Source organism: Mytilus galloprovincialis, chromosome 10 (genome assembly GCF_965363235.1).
Source record: "Mytilus galloprovincialis chromosome 10, xbMytGall1.hap1.1, whole genome shotgun sequence".
In the NCBI taxonomy this organism is placed as follows: Eukaryota; Metazoa; Mollusca; class Bivalvia; order Mytilida; family Mytilidae; genus Mytilus; species Mytilus galloprovincialis.
In genome coordinates, this window is record NC_134847.1 from 17588322 (window position 1) to 17611314 (window position 22993).

The 22993-nt window shown below is 31.0% G+C and overlaps 1 protein-coding gene across 2 annotated transcripts; it reads left to right on the forward strand.

Moving 5' to 3' along the window:
* The first annotated feature begins 65 nt into the window (after positions 1 to 65).
* On the forward strand, positions 66 to 21891 carry LOC143049953 (cold shock domain-containing protein E1-like). Of its 2 annotated transcripts, none has more exons than XM_076223726.1 (18): positions 66 to 166; positions 1368 to 1551; positions 2400 to 2525; positions 2955 to 3051; positions 3696 to 3856; positions 5770 to 5924; positions 6524 to 6725; positions 7239 to 7402; positions 7887 to 8058; positions 8778 to 8921; positions 11910 to 12051; positions 12841 to 12962; positions 13824 to 13996; positions 14532 to 14658; positions 17017 to 17128; positions 17680 to 17870; positions 20677 to 20840; positions 21287 to 21891. In XM_076223726.1, the coding sequence occupies exons 2-18, from the start codon at positions 1513 to 1515 to the stop codon at positions 21438 to 21440; spliced, it is 2445 nt and encodes an 814-aa protein (XP_076079841.1). In that variant the 5' UTR covers positions 66 to 166; positions 1368 to 1512; the 3' UTR covers positions 21441 to 21891. The 2 variants fall into 2 exon arrangements, with proteins under 2 accessions (XP_076079841.1, XP_076079842.1); XM_076223727.1 differs by having other exon boundaries at positions 17683 to 17870.
* The last annotated feature ends 1102 nt before the right edge of the window (positions 21892 to 22993 follow it).

The window sequence follows — 22993 nt, forward strand, 5'->3', positions numbered from 1 at the left end:
CATTTTTGTTTATTAATTTCTCTTTAATACAAAATCTGTCATTAAAAATATTCTGTAAATATTTCTGTGAAACTGAACAAATAATCTTTCAGTTCTAAAATTTCAATGAATTAATGAGTTCGAGAGTTTGATGGCGGCTATGCTGCAGTGCTGTGCAAAATTTGGGGTAAAATTTCACTAATTATGGTGACATATGGTGAAAGTTTCATAAATAACAAAAACGAAATAATAGAAAAACATTTAAAGTTTATATATTTAGTATTTTAGTTGTCCTTTGTGGTTCACAATCCTGTATTTTCAAACCTTCAACGTCAGCTGATGGATTTGCGCAATACGTACTTAGTGCAATAAAGATAAGATAAGATAACTTTATTAGCACTAACACATTGACAATAAATGGTTATGCACCTGGTATATAAATTCATGCACCTGGTTTGAACAAATTCATAACCTTAAAATTACGGAATATATTTTTATTATGAGGCGAAAATCGTATATCTTACTTTATTTGAATAATTTATACGAACAGTGTTTTATAGAATAAAATCCTTATGGAATGGGGATTGGCATTTTATTTGGCTTCTTTTCAAATTAAATAAATCAATAGACTGTAAAATTAAAAATACTTCTGTTTTATGAACTGTCTTTAAGATTAAGTATACATCAATAGATTAATAGAAGGGACACATTCTCTATTCCATGGATCTTACACCGTATCGCTTTTTAGAAATCTGTACCTGTACACCAATTGCTTTTCCTTTGGGGCTTCAGATATTTTCTCATTATGAGGTCATTATTTTTTGGGAACCTTTGAGATGTCCAGGAATGGAAGAGAAATAGCTATAAGGTGTATTTCCATCATCTTTCATGGAGACACTTATTCCAAATAATTATGATGTGAAAAGGCAATTTTAATATTTGCTGTGATGTCTTTCTTTGATGTCGTCATTTTATTGTTTGTGAATGGAATATCAATGAACGATTTCCGATTTACACAGAACTGATTCAAATTTGACAGACTTGAATTTCCAGAACGTTCGTTGCATATTTTCTGGAAGTTCAGGTCTGTCAAAGTCAACACACAAATATTGATAATATATATACAAGATGACAAGAACATTATCAAATAAATATAATGGAAGAAAAAAAAAATAACCTATCTTTCAGGTACCCTATTTTTTAGTTAGGAGGTAGGAATCAGGTTTTTATGTCGTATGGTTAAAAGACCATGTTTTGCACATTAAACAATGTAAATATTCTTTGGTAAAGTGGTGAGTTCAGCTAGAAAATAAATACTGGTAATACTTTGTTTAATTACCAAACCAATAAAATTGAATCAAATCTCATTCTTTTTTTTCATACTTTAGCCCATAGATGTAGTACCACCCAGCATCAGAAACTGAGAAAAACCCAAAACAAAGGAAGAAGTAAACAACAAAAGCCCAAAAAAGAACTTAACTGCACAGACTGCACTTCTGAGGACTAGGAAACTCCCAAGGAAACAAAACAACTATGTCAGCTGTAAAGAAGTTGAACAGTCCTCAGTGGAAGGCATGTAGAAAATGATTCATTTTGGTCCAAGAACACAGTTATCATCCACATGGTTGATGCCACTGCTGGTGGAGTTTTTATCCCCCAATGGGATCACCAGCCCTGTGTTGACATGAATTATTGTTGATATCATTGATGGTCATAATTATAAAACAACTGTTTACAAAACTTTGAATTTTTTAAATACTAAGGCCTTTCGAAATTCAGGAAAAGATTACCATTTGCTGTATTTGGCAAAACTTTATGGAATTTTTTGGTTCTCTTTGCTCTCCAACTTCGTACTTAATTTGTTCTTTTGAACTTATTTTGATTTGACCATCACTGGTGAGTCTCTTGTAGATGAAATGCTTGTCTGGCACAAATACAAAATTTCAATCCTGATATCTATGATCATGATGATATTTTTTTTAATTTTTTGGATGAAAACAAATTTAGTTCCTATTATTGAAAATGTATTGCTTGTACATTTTTTCATACACATTTCAAATGTAAAACTTCATATGTAATGCATAAAATAATAAGTAGAGTAGTAGATCTATGGTTGGGTGAAATTAAATTTAAATTTTGGTTTGGAGTTTTAAAGTAAAGTGATGATTTTGTTCAGTCCAAGAAGATAATAAATTTATGTCTGAAACTATCAAACTGAATTTGAATTTAATTTGAATTAACATATAATTGTCCATATTTTGAGTCTGAGTGGTACACAATATAAATTTTATAGTTTTGAAATAATTTGTCTGAAAAGTATTACACTGTACTGTAAAAAGAATTTAATTAACTAAACACAAAACATGTCAAATCTATAACCTGTACAAGAAATTTGATAAAATATGTTTTTGTTTTATAAGAATTTCCAGCCGTCCACACAAGATCCTGCAATCGTGTCATTTCAAAGAGCCACAGCACCTGTGATCAATTCACACATCAACAGTAATGGAGGAGGGAGGGAAACAGGATTTATTGAGAAACTTTTGGTAAATATTTAAATTAATTTTAATAATGGATTGGCATGATTGATACATTTATGTCTCTTATTCATATTATTATAAAAAAAGTTGTTTAAATTTTTATGCCCCACCTACGTCAGTAGAGGGGCATTATGTTTTCTGGTCTGTGCCTCTGTTCGTGCGTCCGTTCAGGTTAAAGTTTTTGGTCAAGGTGGTTTTTGATGAATTTGAAGTCACATCAATTTGAAACTTAGCACACATGTTCCCTATGATATGATCTTTCTAATTTTAATTTCATATTAAAGTTTTGACCCCAATTTCACGGTCCACTGAACATGGAAAATTATGGTGCGAGTGGGGCATCCGTGTACTATGGACACATTCTTGCTAGAAGAAATTTTCAGATGAGGTTTTATAAATAGCTTTAAAAAACTTATGTTCTGTTTTTATTTTCAGCATTCCTATGGATTTATTCAGTGTTGTGAAAGGGATTCACGACTTTTCTTTCATTTTAGTGAATATGGAGATGATATAAACTTGGTTAAAATTGGAGGTTTGCACTTGTTTTATACTTAATTATAATTCATCCCACTGCTGGCTGGCAGTTAATTATTATACATCTTTTTTTTAAGAACTGTTTATTGAGAGGATTTTGTTAATGCAAATGGATTATTATGGCAATGATATAAACTCTCATTCTGATATCTGATAGTTATCATACAACTTTCTTTTGAGTTTAAGTATTTAATAATGACCAGATTTAAAAAACCAACAATTGAATGATAAAAGATGAGGTTATACATGTACATTTGAAGGTTCAGTTTTCCATCTGCAAAGTATTTGCCTTTTATGAACTAAAAATACTTTTAAAGGTAATTTTGTATGATTGCCAGTGAGAACTTTTCTACCCGGAACCACATGACAGGGATTTTAGTCACTGTACAGACTTCAACGATGAGTTAATAAAAGGCCATGACTTGAATAAAATGTGAAACAATTCAAATGTGATTTATGATAACAGTACATAAAAAAAGGGGTAAAGAGTATCCACTGAAAATCTGGATAACATTCTCCTGACTTCGAAACAGGCACATACAGAATTTTTTTTTTTTTCCTTTTGATTTCTAAAATCTCTTTGAAATCAATTTGATAGTACAAACATATATTAATGATATAATAACTTTTCTTATATAACAGATCCAGTAGAGTTCCAGATGACCTATGATCGTAGGACTGGTAAACCGGTAGCAAGCCATATTGTATTGTTAAACTCTGGAAGTCAATCTTATGAAGTTTTGAGTGAGGAGAAGTTTACAGGATCTATTGCACAGGAAGCCAAGCCAACGAAGAACAAAAACGTAAGACTTGAATTTTCAGCGAAAAGTAGAGAAATACCAAACAATGTATTTATAGTTTGTGATTAGATCAGTTTATGGGGAAACACTAGTGGTAGGTCCATGATACTTGATATGCAGTTTTATTAGCAACTCATTTCCATGGAGACTATTTGGTCTATTCCTTACATATATACATACATGTACATGTATATTACTTCATGATTGGGTTAGTTTAAGGGATAGGCACCATTAGTGGTAGGTCAATGATATTTGGTATGCAGATGTATTATCATTTGCTATTCTCATTTCCATGGAGGATATTTGGAACTGCACCTTCAGTCCTGGTTAACTAACTTTGAATTTTTTGCATAGTTTTACATGTTTGAATATTACCATTTAAATTTCAGCATTTGCATTTCACTATAAAAATTACAAAAAGTGAGACACATCTCTGTATCGACAGTTTATAATAATAAAAAAAAAATTTTGTTTACTGTAAACCAACTAATATTCACGAGCGATTTATTTTCATGACTTTTGCAAGGAAAAAAAAAGTGTATTTGAATTGTTGCAAATATGAAAAAACTAAGATCTTTCCTTATTAAACTACATCAAGTAAAATTAGTATTTGTGAAATTAAATAGTCTTAAAGTGGACTAGAAAGGGTTAAACGCGAAATAAAGTATCTGTGAAAATAAATTGGTTTACAGTATTTTTTTATGCCCCGTCTACGATAGTAGTAGGGGCATTATGTTTTCTGGTCTGTGCGTCCGTTCGTCCGTCTGTTCGTTCGTCTGTTCGTTCGTCCGTTCGTCCGTCTGTCCCATGTCAGGTTAAAGTTTTTGGTCGAGGTAGTTTATGATGAAGTTATAGTTGCATCCATTTGTAACTTTACATACATAGTCATTATAATAGGGAATTTCTAAAAAGTACCTCAAATTTAGGTTTTGGTCCTCATTTCATGGTTCATTGAACATGAAAATGAGATTGTGTGAAACAGCTCTTTGCCAGGTTAAAGTTTTTGGTCGAGGTAGTTTTTGATGAAGTTGAAGTCCAATCAACTTGAAACTTAGTATACATGTGCCCTATGATATGATCTTTCTAATTTAAATGCCAAATTAGAGTTTTGACCCCAATTTTACGGTTCACTGATAGAAAATGATAGTGCAAATTTCAGGTTAAAGTTTTTGGCTTCAGGTTAAAGTTTTTGGTCAAGGTAGTTTTTGATGAAGTTGAAGTCCAATCAACTTGAAACTTAGTATACATGTGCCCTATGATATGATCTTTCTAATTTAAATGCCAAATTAGAGTTTTGACCCCAATTTTACGGTTCACTGAACATAGAAAATGATAGTGCAAATTTCAGGTTAAAGTTTTTGGCTTCAGGTTAAAGTTTTTGGTCAAGGTAGTTTTTGATGAAGTTGAAGTCCAATCAACTTGAAACTTAGTATACATGTGCCCTATGATATGATCTTTCTAATTTAAATGCCAAATTAGAGTCTTGACCCCAATTTTACGGTTCACTGAACATAGAAAATGATAGTGCAAATTTCAGGTTAAAGTTTTTGGTCAAGGTAGTTTTTGATGAAGTTGAAGTCCAATCAACTTGAAACTTAGTATACATGTGCCCTATGATATGATCTTTCTAATTTAAATGCCAAATTAGAGTTTTGACCCCAATTTTACGGTTCACTGAACATAGAAAATGATAGTGCAAATTTCAGGTTAAAGTTTTTGGTCAAGGTAGTTTTTGATAAAGTAGAAGTCCAATCAACTTGAAACTTAGTATACATGTTCCCTTTGATAAGATCATTCTAATTTTAATGCCAAATTAGAGAATTTATTCCAATTTCACAGTCCTTTAAACATAGAAAATGATAGTGTGAGTGGGGCATCCGTGTACTGTGGACACATTCTTGTTTTTCTAATTACAGGGTTATGCTTTATCAGAAGACAGCCTTGGGAGGGTAACTTACCAACATAATGGAGAAGTTTTCTTTTTACCGTATGGATCTGATGATGTTATTGATAAGACTTTTAAACCAATAGCCCAAGATCAAGTCCAGTTTTATATAGCAACTGATAAAAGGTAAATATAGTAGAATAAAATAGATGAGTTCAAATTAGAATTCAGGATCAAGTAGGAACACTTTAGTTTGTAGTATGAGACCACTGTCATTCCAATTGCTCTGAACAATTTACTAAAACCATACTGCATAATATTGTAAATTCTGAAATTTTGGCATTTATTTATTATTGCGATTTTTGAAGGATGGGCATAAATGTTAGATTTATTTTTGGAATTTCAGGAAATGCTCAATACAGAAATATCAGAAAGATAGTTCTTATTATTTGGGAAACACACCAAGTCGCATTATTTGCATTACAAAACAAAATCTGAATTTTCATTAGTGTTAGCTTCAAGCGGCTGTTAAATAACAATTGCTTGTTTTATCATGCATCATTAATTTGGTGTTACTATTTCTTTCCAACAACAGTTCAGAAGAAAAATCTGATTTTATAATTATATTTAAATATTTAATAAAAATATTGAAAAGAATTTCATAGTTGTGAAAAAAATATCCATATTTAATGTTTTTCTTGTCAAACATGATTCATAAGTCATAAACAGGGACTACTCATAGAAGAATATCACACCAAAAGCTATCATTCACATTTTTTCTCCAGGAATGGTAACTTACATGCAAGACAGATTGAACCAGTCAGTTGTAAAGTACAAGGAGTTGTCTGCTCTTTGAAAGATTCTTTTGGTTTTATCGAACGAGCTGATGTGGTGAAGGAGATCTTTTTCCACTACAGTGAATATAAAGGAGATATCAACAAGCTAAATCTAGGGGATGATGTTGATTTTGATGTTCAAAATAGAAATGTAAGTTCAATTTGAATTATGATTAGGGCTATTCCAGAAAAAATGTATGGTGGGGTTGGAAGGCATATTGTATTAATAATACATAGGTGATGGGTATCAGAGCAACTTTTCACACTACAATGCACTATAATTCTCAATTACAATTGTCTGGGTAATGGGTGCTGACAAAAACTGCCTTCCAACCCCCCTATACATTTTTTTCTGGAATAGCCCTTAGCTTCTTCTTTTCTGTAACTTCCTCCTGCTAGCGAGGAGCACATTCAAAAAGATTTTGATGTATAAAATTTGAATTTTTGAACATCAATTCATCTTCACATGCTTCAGGCCAAGCATAGCAATAAAGATGCCTTTTGGAAGTCCTGAAAAGGTTTAAAAAAACTTGTTGAAGTTTAAACATTTTGGTTACATTGTCTTAAATGACACTGGAAGTTATGGTAAATATTCAAAGTTTACATTTAGGAACTAGTAAATATTTAAAGTTTACCCATTGAAACTGTTATATTTATTTTTCAGACAAAGGAAGTCGCAGTAAATATTCAAAGTGTACCCATTGGAACTGTTATTTTTGAGGATATAAGTGTCAACAAAATACAAGGCTCAGTCCAGAGAACTCTTAAAAATAGTCGTCGACAAAGTGATCCTCTAGGGGGAAGAATCTCTTATGAATCTGCCAAGGGGTAAAATATTTTATACTTTTTCTTGCATTATACCAATAATATCTGCCATTAGTTGGTTACAAAATTCTGTGAGTAGTCATTGAGGATTTTTTTTTTATTGTAAAATAATGCTCTTTTAAAAAAAAAAATAGATGTTTAGATGTGCAGACCCGTCCGTACCTTTTAAAAAATCTTGTTTTTATTTTCATTTCTATTGAGACTTTAATAAATACAACAATACTCATCAATTACCGCATGGTAAGTATTTATTCTGGTCGACATGTTTTGCCATGGCGTCTTCAGGACCATATTACAAACAGTGAAGTACAAATTTGGTGGTTGTGCGGTTAGCTGGAATTAATGTACACTAAAGGTTTTTATGATGACGTTATATAGATATGAATAGAAAGAGAAAGAAAAATAAGTTATTTAAGTCATTTCTATTATATAAAATATAAATATACTGAAATACATAAGATAATGATATGAAATTGTTTTTTAACAGACCTGTAGAAATTCCATTTGGTGACAAGGATCAGGGTGGGGATTACACCTTGTTGCCAGGTGATATCGTAGAATGTAACATAGCAACGGACCGTCGAGATAAACTTCAGCGAGCAACAAACATCAAACTAATGGAGGAATCATTTACTGCCAATAAAGAGAACAGGGAAACAGTAAGTTTGAATTTGTTGTTTGTTTTGTGTGTCATTCTCTGTACCTTTGATTGTATTTGTTTTTAGAGAATAAAATATTTGAATGCTATTTTATGAAATTTTCCTTTTGATCTTGCTAACAGATAATTTACTTTCTCAACAGAATTGAGTGATATGAAAAATTATCGCTAGAAACTAAGGGAACAGGTGCAGTAGTTAGTGAAATTAACAATGAAATTAACAACGTCATTACAAATAAAATAGCGTAAAACAGATTATAATTGCTCATCTGAACTTGTTTGCTTTTGGCACTTTCGCATTACAAGCTCAAGCAAGAAAATCTTTCTCATTGATACGATATTCTCATGAATCTATAAGTATCCGATCATATTTTATTGTGAAGAGTTTGCAATTGGTGTTATATTATTAATATTGACATATACCATAAAAGAAGTAAGTTTTCCCTATTTAGTCTTTCAGCATTGAGCAGGATCTATATTTTATGATGTGTAATATAGTTATATTTAGAAATAGTCCATGCTATCATACAATCCATGCACCTTTAGGATTCAGAAAGTTCAGATGGCATCTGTTTATAAAAAAATGCTGTGTGATCCTTTTATAAAGACACAGTGGCAAGTGCTGATTTTGACCATTGCTTTTTGTTAGTGCAGAAAATGTAAAATTTGTTTGATATGTAAAAACAGACTATAATTAATACAATTGAATGTCTTTTTCAGGGTGTGATTACAAATTTAAAAGATGGATATGGATTTATACAATGTACTGAGCGAGAAGCAAGGATGTTTTTCCACTTCAGTGAATTACTGGATCCAAAAAAAGAAGTCAAAACTAACGAAGAAGTAGAATTTACAGTAACACAGGTACAAGTTATAGCATTGTTTTAGACTTACTTGTATAAATCTTCACCAGGAATTTCTTCACATAGGTATATCTTCATGATATCATTTACCAGTTAGTCTAGCTACCAGGCCTGGGGTAATGGTAATTTGTAATTGTAATGCATTGTAATATTACATTTTTTTTATGTAATGCAAAGTAATTTGTAATGCACATTTTCTGCATTACAATTAATTACATGTATAATGTAATGATTACTTTAGTTAAAAATTGATGTAATGCCTCCATTACAGTACATTACTTTTCATTACAAATTGGTAAAATACATAAAATTGAAGAATATTGTATAATAAAAATAAAATATTAACAAAAACAAAAGAAAGTATGGAATAAATTTTTTGTCACAGTTAATTACTGTATTAAATAAATTACATCAATCTTTAAAACACACATTAAAGTAAGAAATATACAATGGTAAAAAATATCAAGTCTTTGATCTTGGTTTCTGATATTTGTTTAATATGATATGGGAATATTTTGGTGTTTGGTGGTCTATGAAAAATCTTATAAAAAAAATTATCAAACAAAACTATATAGATCAATGAAAAAAATATGAAGATGAAAATTTCATAATTCTATACACACCTTACATGTATTTCAATGAAATATTGAGTATATCAAATAACATTTTTAAACCAAACTGTGGTTTGGGTCCTGTCTGTGTTGTTATTTCACCTAATTTAATATCACAATGTTTTTATTGCAATCAGATCTTCTCAACTTATGTTGGTTCATTCGTCGGTTCTGAGTTTATCTAGTTCTTCCTGATTGCTCATGCTTTCCAGTCGTCGGTTCTGAGTTTATCTAGTTCTTCCTGATTGCTCATGCTTTGAAGAAAAGTTTACAGTTTTCACCCATGCCATTATTTTAAATCTTTGATTATTGCTCCAAGTATTTATATTTTTAGAGTATACTTTTATTCCATATCTTAAGATTATACTTGGTTATAATATTATTTATATTATGATTTATTAGTACAGCAGACATTTTAGGTTACAAATTCAAAAAATTAAAAATAAATCTAACCCCAATCTATTTATCATATATTTTTTTTTTAATTTTAAGTATTTCTTTGATGATTTTTTTTTTTACAAATAAACAAGGTGTTATACATAAACAGTGTATATCAAATATGTTATGCTTTAAAAAAATACATGCAAATCTTAGGTGAAATTCTAATTAACCTTGATTGTTATAAAAACAAATTATTTATCAAAACATCCATTGTTATTTGCAAGTGGGAATAGAAGGAATAGTATGTTTAAAAAGTGGGAATAGGAGGAAGACACCCTTATGTTTGTCCTCACAGAACCCTTAGGCATTTCACAAGATAACCCTTTAATTTATTATATCCCTTTGAAATCCTTAATGATGTCTTAATGATTAAGTGATCAATGTTAGAAACAAAATTATATGATAATTTATTTATTTTTTACCACCACCTAAGAAACTAGCTGAAAGTGACTTTTTCAGTTTCATGCCTCCTACTACTCAATCAAAGGGTATAGACACAGGTACGGTGCAGTACATGATGTTGACATCTACTTGTCTGAGCCATGTGAAGAAATTTCAATCAATTCACTGGAATAATGGAAGTCAAATTCAGTGTGCCTTTCTTCTTTGGCTAATACAGCTATCAAGTATTTAGCCATTTCCCACACATAAGCTCCTGTAGAAAGGCTTTTAAGTATTGCCGGAAAGGTGTACAGAACTGATCGCTGTTCTCTTAATGGCATCACATTTAAACCACTTATGATGATAAAGTGCAATGGACATATTAATTAACCAGTATTTGAAGTCTATGTACCTAACACTGTATACATATGTACATATACCTCTGTTTTTGAAATGCTTTTTGTTTTTATATTAAAAAAGTAATGTGTAATGTAATGCATTACACAGGCAAAGTAATTGTAATGTAATGCATTACATGTGAGAAAAAATGTAATTGTAATTGTAATGGAAGAATCACAAAGTAATTGTAATGTAATGCATTACATTGCAATGTAATGGCCCCAGGCCTGCTAGCTACTGCATTGTTCAAGACGTACCTGTAGAAATCTTTCACAATAAAATTTCTTCACTTATGGTGTCATTTCAATATAGTTATGATAAGGATTAGTTAGTCTAGGTACGTACTGTATCCTTATCATAACTATATTGAAGACATAAAGTTATTGAAGCCAAAATGACAATTTTTTTGTAAAAGGGATATCCAGAATGATCCAAACTAACTTACTACTTGTTTTTTTGTTTCTCGTTACTTAGTTGTTAGAAGGACTTCACAGAAAATAGATCTCTAGACTAGAGATTCTAGTAAACATAAGTTTCTCTGTCAGAATGCTGGTGATTCTTATGGAAATTATCCTAATCAATTTATTAAATTCCATTCAATTAAAACCGAGTAAATCATGAAAAATTGTTGATGACGTCCCAGTCACATGACAACATTACGTCTATGAGCTGATATACAAAACACTGTCAGCCAATCAGAAGACGTGTTAGGCCAAAACCCTGACTCAAAACCCCTGACCCTAGATCTTTTTATTCAATTAAAAAATCGTTTCCGATCCAGATCCGTATCTTACTATGCCCAAACAATCAAAATGGCTGCGCCCAGCACAAATGCAATTAAGGTTTAAAAAATGTCGGCACTAGGAGGATAATTCAATTAAAGCTTCCTTAAAGAGATTAAATCATTTTCAGGTACAGAACCCTAACCAAACATGACATTTAACCAACTGCAAATCTGACAGGGAGTGCAAAAAAAAAAAATCCTGACCTACCAACCCTGATTTATTTGCCTTGGCAGCAGGAAACAGACATATCTTTTTTTTTTGGCCTTACATCCATAATTAGATTACAATGAAGTAAAAGTTACCTTTTTAAAAAAAATCATTTAACACATCAATGATTAATGTAGTAAACTAAAAATTGATCTTTTCTTTCAGGATCCTTCAGCATCAAATGGTAACAAACTTATGGCTATTCGAATCAAATATTTATCTAAAGGAAGTGTATCATTTCTAGTCATCCATCCAGAAAAATACATTGGAACTGTTGATAAAGAACCTAATGCCCATAAAAGTCCAGGTAAATACTTATCATCAAATTCAACATGCTGACTGTTAGAAACTGTGGATTCATTAATATTTGTTGGATACCAATTTTCTTGGATTTCGTGGGTACAGGGGAACCACGAATTAAATGTTCAACGAAATACATATTTTCTAAAGGAATGTATGCAGAATTTGCCAAAACAAAGAATTTATATATCTACGAATATGCAAGTTTTTATCAATCCACGAAAATTGGTACCCACGAAAATAAATGAATCCACAGTAGTTAAGTTTATTCTCCTAAAACCATGCAAGTTCATAGGTTACAGAGAAATTAAAAGCATGATACAAAATATTAGATGTGATAACATATATATGCATAATAGCATGAGTTTGAATCCTGACCATGGATGAACAAAAATTTGTTGCTGCAAATTTACGGATCTAACATTGTTGTGCTGTTATTTAGATCAATTATATATACATATATGGGGTTTTATTCATTGGAAAACTGACCAGCGTATTATGCGCTCATGGTGAAGCTATTTTTATTTTGACATTAGCTACCATAAAAAATCCAATTCAGCAAATGGGATACTTTTAACAAACTTATATTGTAAGCATTTAAATTTTAAACGACTTTAGTTGATAGAAAAATATCATGAATATGTAATATGGAAATAATCAAAAAGTTAAATAGCAACCAAGTATGGACACAATAAGCAAACACATCACCACAAATGCATTAACATGGATTATATTGAAATACTTTTCTATAATGTTTTTCTGTTATTTTGTTTACTATACCTATGAATTATTTCAGGTAAAATAAAGGAAGCTGAAACTGGAATTATAGTATTTGATTTTGATGAAAAAATTCAGAAAATTTCTTACACAATCAAAGATGTTTTAGAAATGAAAAATGCTCCTAGATATGGAGATAAGGTAAGGAATTATGTGATTTACAAGTTTCAAGAAATGAAAATTCTAAATACTGTTAACCAACTGATTTTCTTGAGGGATTCATTTTTTCATGATATTTGTGAGTAGACAAATATTGGTTAAATCAATTGTCACAAAATATTTGAAAAATTAAAAAAAGAATTTGTCAAATAAGTAATAATAATCCACACAAGCAAGACCATATCTGTTTGTTACAAGATATAAGTATTAAAAATGTGTTTAAAGAGAAGTTTCCTATGTAAAATCTTTGAGTTTGAAGATTTAAACAGCAATGATTTAACTAGATATTTGTAGTAATTTAGTTTAAGATGGATTTAATAAATTTAGGTAAAGTAAAATTGTGGATATTCAGCCCCAAAAAAATCAAGCTACTAAGTCGGACAAGCTCAAAATAATTAAGTCATTAGAACATCTGTGAACAGAATTAACCTCAAAATATGATGATTCTATTTTTGCTCCAGCATGAACTTTGAAATGGTAAGACAAAGAATCAAACAATGAAAAAATGTTTAAGACACTCTCTGGTAAGATTTTCAATTCTTTGAGGCATGCCTTGAAAATTTACCTTCATAAGTCTTTTATTTCTTTGTCATTCTTGCTGGCTCATATCTTTACCATACAAATTCTCATATCTAAACCATGTTATTTTTTTCGTATTTCAACCTTGTTATTTTTCATATCTCTTTCATGTTACTTCTCGTATCTCAACCATGTTATTTCTCATATCTAAACCATGTTATTTCTCATATCTAAACCATTATATCTCATATATCATGTTATATCTCATATCTCAACCATGTTATATCTTATGTCTTAACCAATCAAAAATATTTAAAATTTCAGGTGGAATTCAATCTCGGTGAAGTCAAATCAACTAAAACAAGAACAGGTGTAAACGTGAGAGTGGTTTTACGTAACCTTAACAACAAGTGCCAGGGATTCATTGCCACGTTGAAAGATAATTATGGATTTATTGAAAACTCTGATCATGAAAAAGAAGTCTTCTTTCACTTTAGGTAAGTCAGCGTTGAAAGGTAATTATGGATTTATTGAAAACTCTGATCATGAAAAAGAAGTCTTCTTTCACTTTAGGTAAGTCAGCGTTGAAAGATAATTATGAATTTATTGAAAACTCTGATCATGAAAAAGAAACCTTCTTTCACTTAAAGTACGTCAGCATGTCACAGAAATACATGGAGATGTGGGGTATAAGACATTGAGACAGCAACATGTCAACACAACCAAAAGACATTTATAGGTCAACAAACTGTTTTCAATGACGGATGTGTGTTCATACCTTTAATCAAGCTCTAAATTGATCCAAAAATAACATAAATCAACTGAAACTATCAAAGTATTTCATCAACAACAAATTTTCCAAATAACAAAAATATTCAATGCCTATAGACCACCATTGATGAGGGTCCTGACTTGGATAGAAATTTATAACTGTTTTGAACGCGAAATGCATAGAAATTTTGATTCAATAGAATTATTTTTTTTATCAAATTAAAAATGAGTTTGATTAAAAAAAACAGCTTTCTTTTACAGCTCCTATGAGGGTGATCCAAACGACCTTGATCTTGGTGATGAAGTGGAATATACACTCTGCAGAAAAAGTGCCAAACACAGTGCTGAAAATATATTCAAACTGCCAAAAGGAACCATTCCAACTGAGGTAAATATGCTTTAATAAATATACACTCATACTGCAAATATTTTTTTTTTACACAAGATGTATGCAGAAAATATACATAAACTATCTCAAATGCACATGTCCAAACTATACATAAAAGGCAACAGTAAATATTCCATCAAAGATATTCAGGTTCAAATATATTCTAACTGCCAATGGTCACCATTCCACTTAAAAGTCTTTTGAAGTTTTTGATAGAGAATTCATGCTTCCTCAAGTCTAAAAGTTTAGCAGGCTGTTTTAATGTTCCAATAAAAAAAAAAACGTAAATGCATTTATTCTAGAACACCTTATGAATGTTGGACAGAGCTTGGATTTGTCAAAACTTCTAGATAGTCCATTTGGCCAAGAAAAGCTAGTGGGCACAGTGTTCTCCCCAGGATTTTTCTAAGGCGCAAAGTTCAAGGGCGCGTAACTCTTTTTTATAGTGAACTTTTGTGATCTGAATCAATCAGTCATAAATCATGACATGCAATATGGGTTATTATGCTTTGTGTTGTGTGTTGAATAATGCAAAGTATTAATGAATTACAAGAATATATATGAAATAAATTGATTTAAACACAAAAGTTATTTATATTCAGTCCATTAAAGATGTCAAAATAAAAATATTCATCTCTGTACTCTCTACTCCTTCTAGGGATATTGTTTCAAGATAATGTTTATATTTTGTTGGACAGTCTGTTCCTCAACTTTGTCTTTATCCTCTTTAGGTGTTGAAAAACCCCTCTCACAATAACTTTTGCTTATACCCCCTTTAACATTTCTAAGCCATGAAAACTCAGTCAGCCACTTGTCACTGAAACCAGAACATGGTGCTTGCTTTTATTACTCAATAAAAATTTAGACTGGTTGGGATTAGGGGAAGCAATAATATCTGCGTATACTGACAGATAAGTGTAGACGGATCGGAGGTGTATATATTTCCCTTTTCATTAGAAGTCTGAAAAAATACTTCTACTTTCATCATCTGCCTTTTGCTTAGAATTCACCTCTTTGTTATTTGCAGAGAGCATGTTCATTCAGAATTAATAAAATCGAATATGGTTAAGATATTTGGTATACAACTTTTTAAAACAAAAATATTGTAATGAACAGCTGACCATTTTCCGTAGTCATGGTAGTTTCACATTTATTTACGCTTCCGTGTGCATTATTGTTAAAACCTATCTTTGGCAGGTAGATATAAACGAAACTTCGTTAAAGTTAAGACCATTCAAAGTATTTACTGGTAGCATTATTCAGAATCTGCGCCGATTCCGTACCCGTATTGAATGTCACATATTTTCCACACGGATTCACGATCGATGTTCAAAGATCATTTTATTTTTAAACACAGTTTGAGACGAATTTACCTTGCAAGCAACATTTTTCACTTTCAATTCAAATAAATCACTCCTTGTTATCATTAATCAAAGTTTATTTTAATTTTTTCAACTACAAATACGCTCATTCATAATTTTCATCGTAAATATCTTTAGCAATGTGTATTCAAATTTATCAAGTGTATTGAACAAGTTCATTGGTCGTGTTTAAATAGATTCTTCTTCTCGACCAATGAAAAAATTTGTTATTTAAACGGTCAAGTAATCACACACACAATGTGTAAATACAATGTATTTGCGATCTATTTCTTCAATTTCTGCACTAAAGTTTTTAAATTTTTAAATTTTCTTTTAAAAATATCTATCTTCTTGATGATCATTTACGCTATTACATGATAACAGAGTCCGATAAGGCTGAGATTAGCGTGGCTCAGGTAAAACTTATTATCAGATATTGCGTAACACTGACCGACCTCTCAGCGATGATCAGCAACTTGACAATTTTAACCAACATTTATTATGAAAATGTGAAAATATACACGCTGCGGGATCAAGTATCAAGGGACAGCGGCAAATTAAGACGCTGTGGGATTTACGAAAATATTATGAAGGCGCTGCGGCACCGCAGCGTCATATCAGCCTGGGGAGAACACTGCCGGCATGCTTGTTACAATGTATATTACAAGAATAAAAGTCGTAAGCAACTGGTAAACAAGCATTTTTTGCCAGTGGTTTAAGTAGTCAAACTACTGTATCGCTAGCTTGTAAACTTTGAGGTTGTGAGTTCAAATCCCACTAGTGGTAAATGCACTAGATTCCAATCGTAATCGACTAGGAATGTCAGTTTTCTTTCCAAAGGAAGGTGGTTTTTTTTCCAGACAATCCAGCTCCCTGCACCATTAAAAACTGACTGCCACTAAGTAGCACAATAGTACTGACAGTGGTGTTAAACACCAATCAATCCATCAAAATAAGTTTGACTGCCAATAGTTATGATAATTGATTTGAATTACAGGAAATTCTTCGTGATAAAGGTCAGCAGCAGGGGAAAGTATTGCGACCAATGAGAATTGTCAATCCTGATCAAGAAGAATACTGTGGACTTGTACAACCTTTTAATGTTGAAGGTATATTACATCACTATTTTCAATATCTTTTTTAACACATGGTTAATATGAATATATTATGAACTGTAGTAAATGTTCTATTAAGATATTTCATTTAACATTCTGGTAAACATGGAACCTTGAAATACCATCTTGTTTCTAAAAATTAAAGCATCACATTCATAACATATCCTATAAGAAAATCAATTCAGATAGCATCACATTAAAGAAATGTTGCATAACATTACCATGATGCTAAAAGGCCAAGGGTAGAATTTCATTACACATTTTTTTCTTTAAGAATTCATCTTTTTGTTTTAGTTAACAAAATATTTCCTTTTAAAATTTGGATCTTGAGAGAAAATAAAATGCTGGATTTCCATGTTTTTTAAACCAATATTACAATAAAATTTACAAATTAAATTAATCATTTCCCCATTTTCATCAGTAAGAATGTTTAATAGTACCAAGTACCTTGACTACCTTGTCAGCTATTCTTCACATTTTATTTGTTGTGAAAAAACTCCAGATCATTACTTACTACTAAATTGATGAATACTTGTCTATTTTAGTAGAAGACACAGAACCTGAGGTATATCCCTATGGAATAACAAGTCTAGCAGATAAAAGGGATTTCCTACAGAAAGGGGATTCTGTAAAGTTTAACCTGGCTTTGAACAAGTCAAATAATCAAACTAGAGCAGTTAATATTAGTGCTATCAGAAAGTTCATCAGATCTAAGGTTGATTCTGTAAAAGGACAGGTAAGTTTAACTGTGAATTTCATACAGTTTTTATACGACCGCAAAATTTGAAAAAATTTCGTCGTATATTGCTATGACGTTGGCGTCGTCGTCGTCCGAATACTTTTAGTTTTCGCACTCTAACTTTAGTAAAAGTGAATGGAAATCTATGAAATTTTAACACAAGGTTTAGGACCACAAAAGGAAGGTTGGTATTGATTTTGGGAGTTTTGGTCCCAACATTTTAGGAATTAGGGGCCAAAAAGGGCCCAAATAAGCATTTTCTTGGTTTTCGCACTATAACTTTAGTTTTAAGTTAATAGAAATCTATGAAATTTTGACACAAGGTTTATGACCACAAAAGAACGGTTGGGATTGATTTTGGGAGTTCTGGTTTCAACAGTTTAGGAATTAGGGGCCAAAAAAGGGCCCAAATAAGCATTATTCTTGGTTTTCGCACAATAACTTTAGTTTAAGTAAATAGAAATCAATGAAATTTAAACACAATGTTAATGACTACAAAAGGAAGGTTGGTATTGATTTTGGGAGTTTAGGTCCCAACAGTTTAGGAATTAGGGGCCAAAAAGGGACCCAAATAAGCATTTTTCTTGGTTTTCACACCATAACGTTAGTTTAAGTAAATAGAAATCTATGAAATTTAAACACAAGGTTTATGTTATGACCATAAAAGGAAGGTTGGTATTGATTTTGGGAATTTTGGTCCCAACATAATAAGGGGCCCAAAGGGTCCAAAATTAAACTTTGTTTGATTTCATCAAAATTGAATAATTGGGGTTCTTTGATATGCCGAATCTAACTGTCATGACTGTGTATGTAGATTCTTAACTTTTGGTCCCGTTTCAAATTGGTCTACATTAAGGTCCAAAGGGTCCAAAATTAAACTTAGTTTGATTTTGACAAAAAATGAATCAGTTAGGTTCTTTGATATGCTGAATCTAAAAATGTACTTAGATTCTTGATTATTGGCCCAGTTTTCAAGTAGGTCCAAATCGGGGTCCAAAATTAAACTTTGTTTGATTTCATCAAAAATTGAATAAATGGGGTTCTTTGATATACCAAATCTAACTGTGTATGTAGATTCTTCATTGTTGGTCCTGTTTTCAAATTGGTCTACACTAAAGTCCAAAGGGTCCAAAATTAAACTTAGTCTGATTTTAACAAAAATTGAAATCTTGGGGTTCTTTGATATGCTGAATCCAAAAATGTACTTAGATTTTTTATTATGGGCCCAGTTTTCAAGTTGGTCCAAATCAGGATCTAAAATTATTATATTAATTGCACAGTATTGCGCAATGGCAAGAAATATCTAATTGCACAATATTGTGAAATAGCAAATTTTTTTTAATTAGAGTTATCTTTCTTTGTCCAGAATAGTAAGCAAGAAATATCTAATTGCAAAATATTGTGCAATAGCAAGATTTTTTTTAATTGGAGTTATCTTTCTTTGTCCAGAATCAACTTAAATCTTTGTTATATACAATATACAATGTATATTCACTTTTTACTACCAACTGATAAATTAAAATAATCTTTACCATTCAGTGATAACAAGCAGTTTTTTTACATCTTAATATTTTATGATGTATTTAAATGAGTAGTTATTGTTGCAAACTCCATTAGAAATTTTAATTGAGATTAGTTTTGGAATAAGGGAAAGGGGGATGTGATTAAAAAAATTGGGTTCAATTTTTCTCATTTGAAATTTCATAAATAAAAAAGAAAATTTCTTCAAACATTTTTTTGAGAGGATTAATATTCAACAGCATAGTGAATTGCTCTAAGAGAAAACAAAAATTTTAAGTTCATTAGAACACATTCATTCTGTGTCAGAAACCTATGCTGTGTCAACTATTTAATCACAATCCAAATTTAGAGCTGAATCCAGCTTGAATGTTGTGTCCATACTTGCCCCAACCGTTCAGGGTTCAACCTCTGCGGTCGTATAAAGCTACGCCCTGCGGAGCATCTGGTTATTATTGTTGATAAAAACTGCATAATTTTATATTGTTATTATTATTAATCTGAAATTTTGAAAAAAAGTTTTTTTTCTGAAAATGTAAAATTTAGAAAGGCAATCAAAAAGATCTCTAATGATACAATTTATATGATGACAATGAAATATTTGTTTTCTTGTTGCTCATGTATAGTCTATTGATACAGGAAGATATGGTAGACAACTCTCCATCCAAGTCACAATTTGTAAAATCATTTTGATCTTTTCTATAAATAAGAAAAACGAGAAACATTTATGAACCATATCGACAAATGACAACCACAAAACAACAGGTTCTTGACTTTGGACAGATGCAAACAAATGTAGCAAGTTTAAACGTTTTAACAAGCGCCAACCTTCTTGAGTTAATTACATCATCATATTCTATTGTTTTTAGTGAAGAAAAAAATACACCCAGTGGCAGAATTTTCACTGGTTAAAATCAATCAAAATGAGTGTTGTCATCATATGCAAAATCTGGACAGAACACTGAAATAAAGAAAAGTTAGAGCAGCCAAATCTTTAAACATTTTTAAGATCATGAAAACAAAAAACAGAAGAGGAAAAATCATATCAGGATATATATTAGCTTCTAAAAATCATTTATTGTTTGCATTGTTAAGGATCATACAAATGGTTAACCATCTTAATTATTCTTAATAACAGCAAAAGATATATGTTTAGCTGCTGTAGTAGTCTAAAACAATGGGACCACAAGAAAATTTTATTTGTGACAATTAACTGATGATTGCAGATATTCAAATATATAAATTTCTTGACTTGTTAATTATGATCATGACATCATTTTCACAGTTTGGTTTCCTGAATTATGAGAAAGAGGATGGAAAGAAGTTGTTTTTCCACATGACGGAGGTACATGACGGAGTGGAGATACAGACTGGGGATGAGGTGGAATTTGTCGTCGTACAGAATCAGAGGAACGGAAAATACTCTGCCTGCAGTCTTAGAAAGATTACGTAAGTTTTCTGGTGTTGATGGTTGATGACCAGGGAAGGGGGGGGGGGGGGGGCGGGGGGGGGGGGATGAACAACCGTGACTCCCTATGAGGGTCTTGAATTGTCGTAAGTTGTTTTATATTTCCTGGTGTCATACAATTTTCGTGTAGATATAAGGATTGAAAATCTCTTGTTGTAAATTATTGTAAATTATCAGTATGGAAAATGAGGGATCTGATGTGTTTAATTTCTGATACAAAACTATTAGATACACTGACAAAAAATAATCCCATATATCCGCAATATGATTTTTATATCTCTATCATTTATATCATAAACTGTTCCAAAAAAGTACAATTATCCATAAAATTTTAATTGAAATAACTACTGAACCCTCACCACCATTTTCAATAATTTGATAGCCCTTTTCAATGTATTTTTAACACTTTTAATGTTATTCTTTACAGGGATCGCAGAAGACCAGAAAGACTTGTTAGTAGGTTAAAGAGCGTAACAGAAGACCTGTCAAGTGTTCGCATTGTTGTCATTCGTCAACCTAAAGGTCCAGACGGCACCAAAGGGTTCACACAGACCCGTGTTCCATGGACTCCACCAGCTTGAACGTTCTCTCGGCTATAACAACAAGTTGTCAAGCATTCTTCAGCTTCAATACAGCATTTTATATATATTGTCAAATTGACTGGCTTTAACTGTTTATAGTGAAAAAAAATATGTAAAAAAGTAAGAGGTTTTAATCACGAAATGTTACTTGTTAGTGTGCACTTGTTTTTATTTTGCAACTGAAAGTGAAGGGAATTTTACATAGAATCAGAAGCTTAATAATAAATCCAGTTTCATTTGACCCCCATTTGCCTTTTCAGAATCTAATGCATTCTGGGTAATATTTTCAAAAGCAGGACCAAGGTTAAATCATTTGTATGCATTAGCAATGCAAAATGTCCCCAATACCCATAAAAAAAAATATTCCAGGGCTTTGTTCGTAGCAAGCACTGAACAATTAAAAATAAAATTGAAATGATGCATTTTGGTAAAATATTTAAATAAAATCATTTACAAAAGTGAAAGGGGTCCTAATATTAACCCTTGTGTAAAATCAAAATCCAAACCCAACTGATGACTCTAATTTACAAATTCTTTTTTTTATGAGTCTACTGTGTGCCAGTATATGACAAAATGTGATATTTATATTTATACATGCATATTAGGGGAAGAAAATGAAAAAAAAATCTTCAGCCCCAGACATATATTTCCTCATACAAACTACATGTCATATTCGTTAACGTTAGTCTAAAAGGGTGGTAAAGGGATGAAGCCTTTCTAAAAAAAAGAGAGTGTTTTAACTCTTCACACTGGAAATTCATAAACATAGATCAAATTGATTGAGTTTGAAAAAAAAGCACTGAGTGTAACAAGAGAAAGGGACATCTTTCATTGAACATTATGATTAATCTTATAAACAATGGTTGATTGGTATATTCTCACATTTGTTTAAAGAATGTTCATTGGTTTTAGTATTCAAGGTATGTTTTATAACCTGTTATAGTTGATATGCCCAGATAGATATATTAATTTTGTATTGTTTATTTCACAGTATATATCTATTTCAGTGAAGCATGGTTAATTCATTTCACATTTTTGATCGGTAAATTTAATATTCATCTTCAGTGATCATGGTTTTAATGAGTTGAAGTTTTTCAGTTGTCAAGTTATTTAGATATATATTTTTTATCCAAGAATGGAACACATTTGTTGCTCAAATATATGCCAAGCTCAAATTCATGCCTGTTAAATGCACTGTTGTGAAATATGTTTTTTCATTTGGTTATTTTTACAAATAAATTTTCAAAGAATTTAATTATTTCAAAAAGAAAAACAAGATTCTAGAAAGTGCAATGAAATGCTGAAGTTGAAATTATTTCAATGCTCAGTTTCTTAAATATCTAAATTATATTTATTTTCAAAGACAAAAGTTAAGAATGTTCCTGTGGAATATGTTAGCATATTTTTTTTATGAATTATCTCCCTTTGATAAGTTTCAACGTTTTTATTAGAATTTATGTATTGAATTGTGAACTGCCTTTACCACCCTTTTACATTTGTAAAACAAGTCACAAGTTGATAGCTTGATGAATATTGATGTAAATTAAAGAGAT

Excerpts from the sequence above, each read along its gene's own strand:
- LOC143049953 (XM_076223726.1), top strand. The coding sequence starts at position 1,513 with ATGTCAGCTGTAAAGAAGTTGAACAGTCCTCAGTGGAAG. Across the intron at positions 3,857-5,769 it reads AGCCAACGAAGAACAAAAAC|GGTTATGCTTTATCAGAAGA; the intron begins GTAAGACTTGAA and ends TTCTAATTACAG. Across the intron at positions 17,871-20,676 it reads TTGATTCTGTAAAAGGACAG|TTTGGTTTCCTGAATTATGA; the intron begins GTAAGTTTAACT and ends TCATTTTCACAG.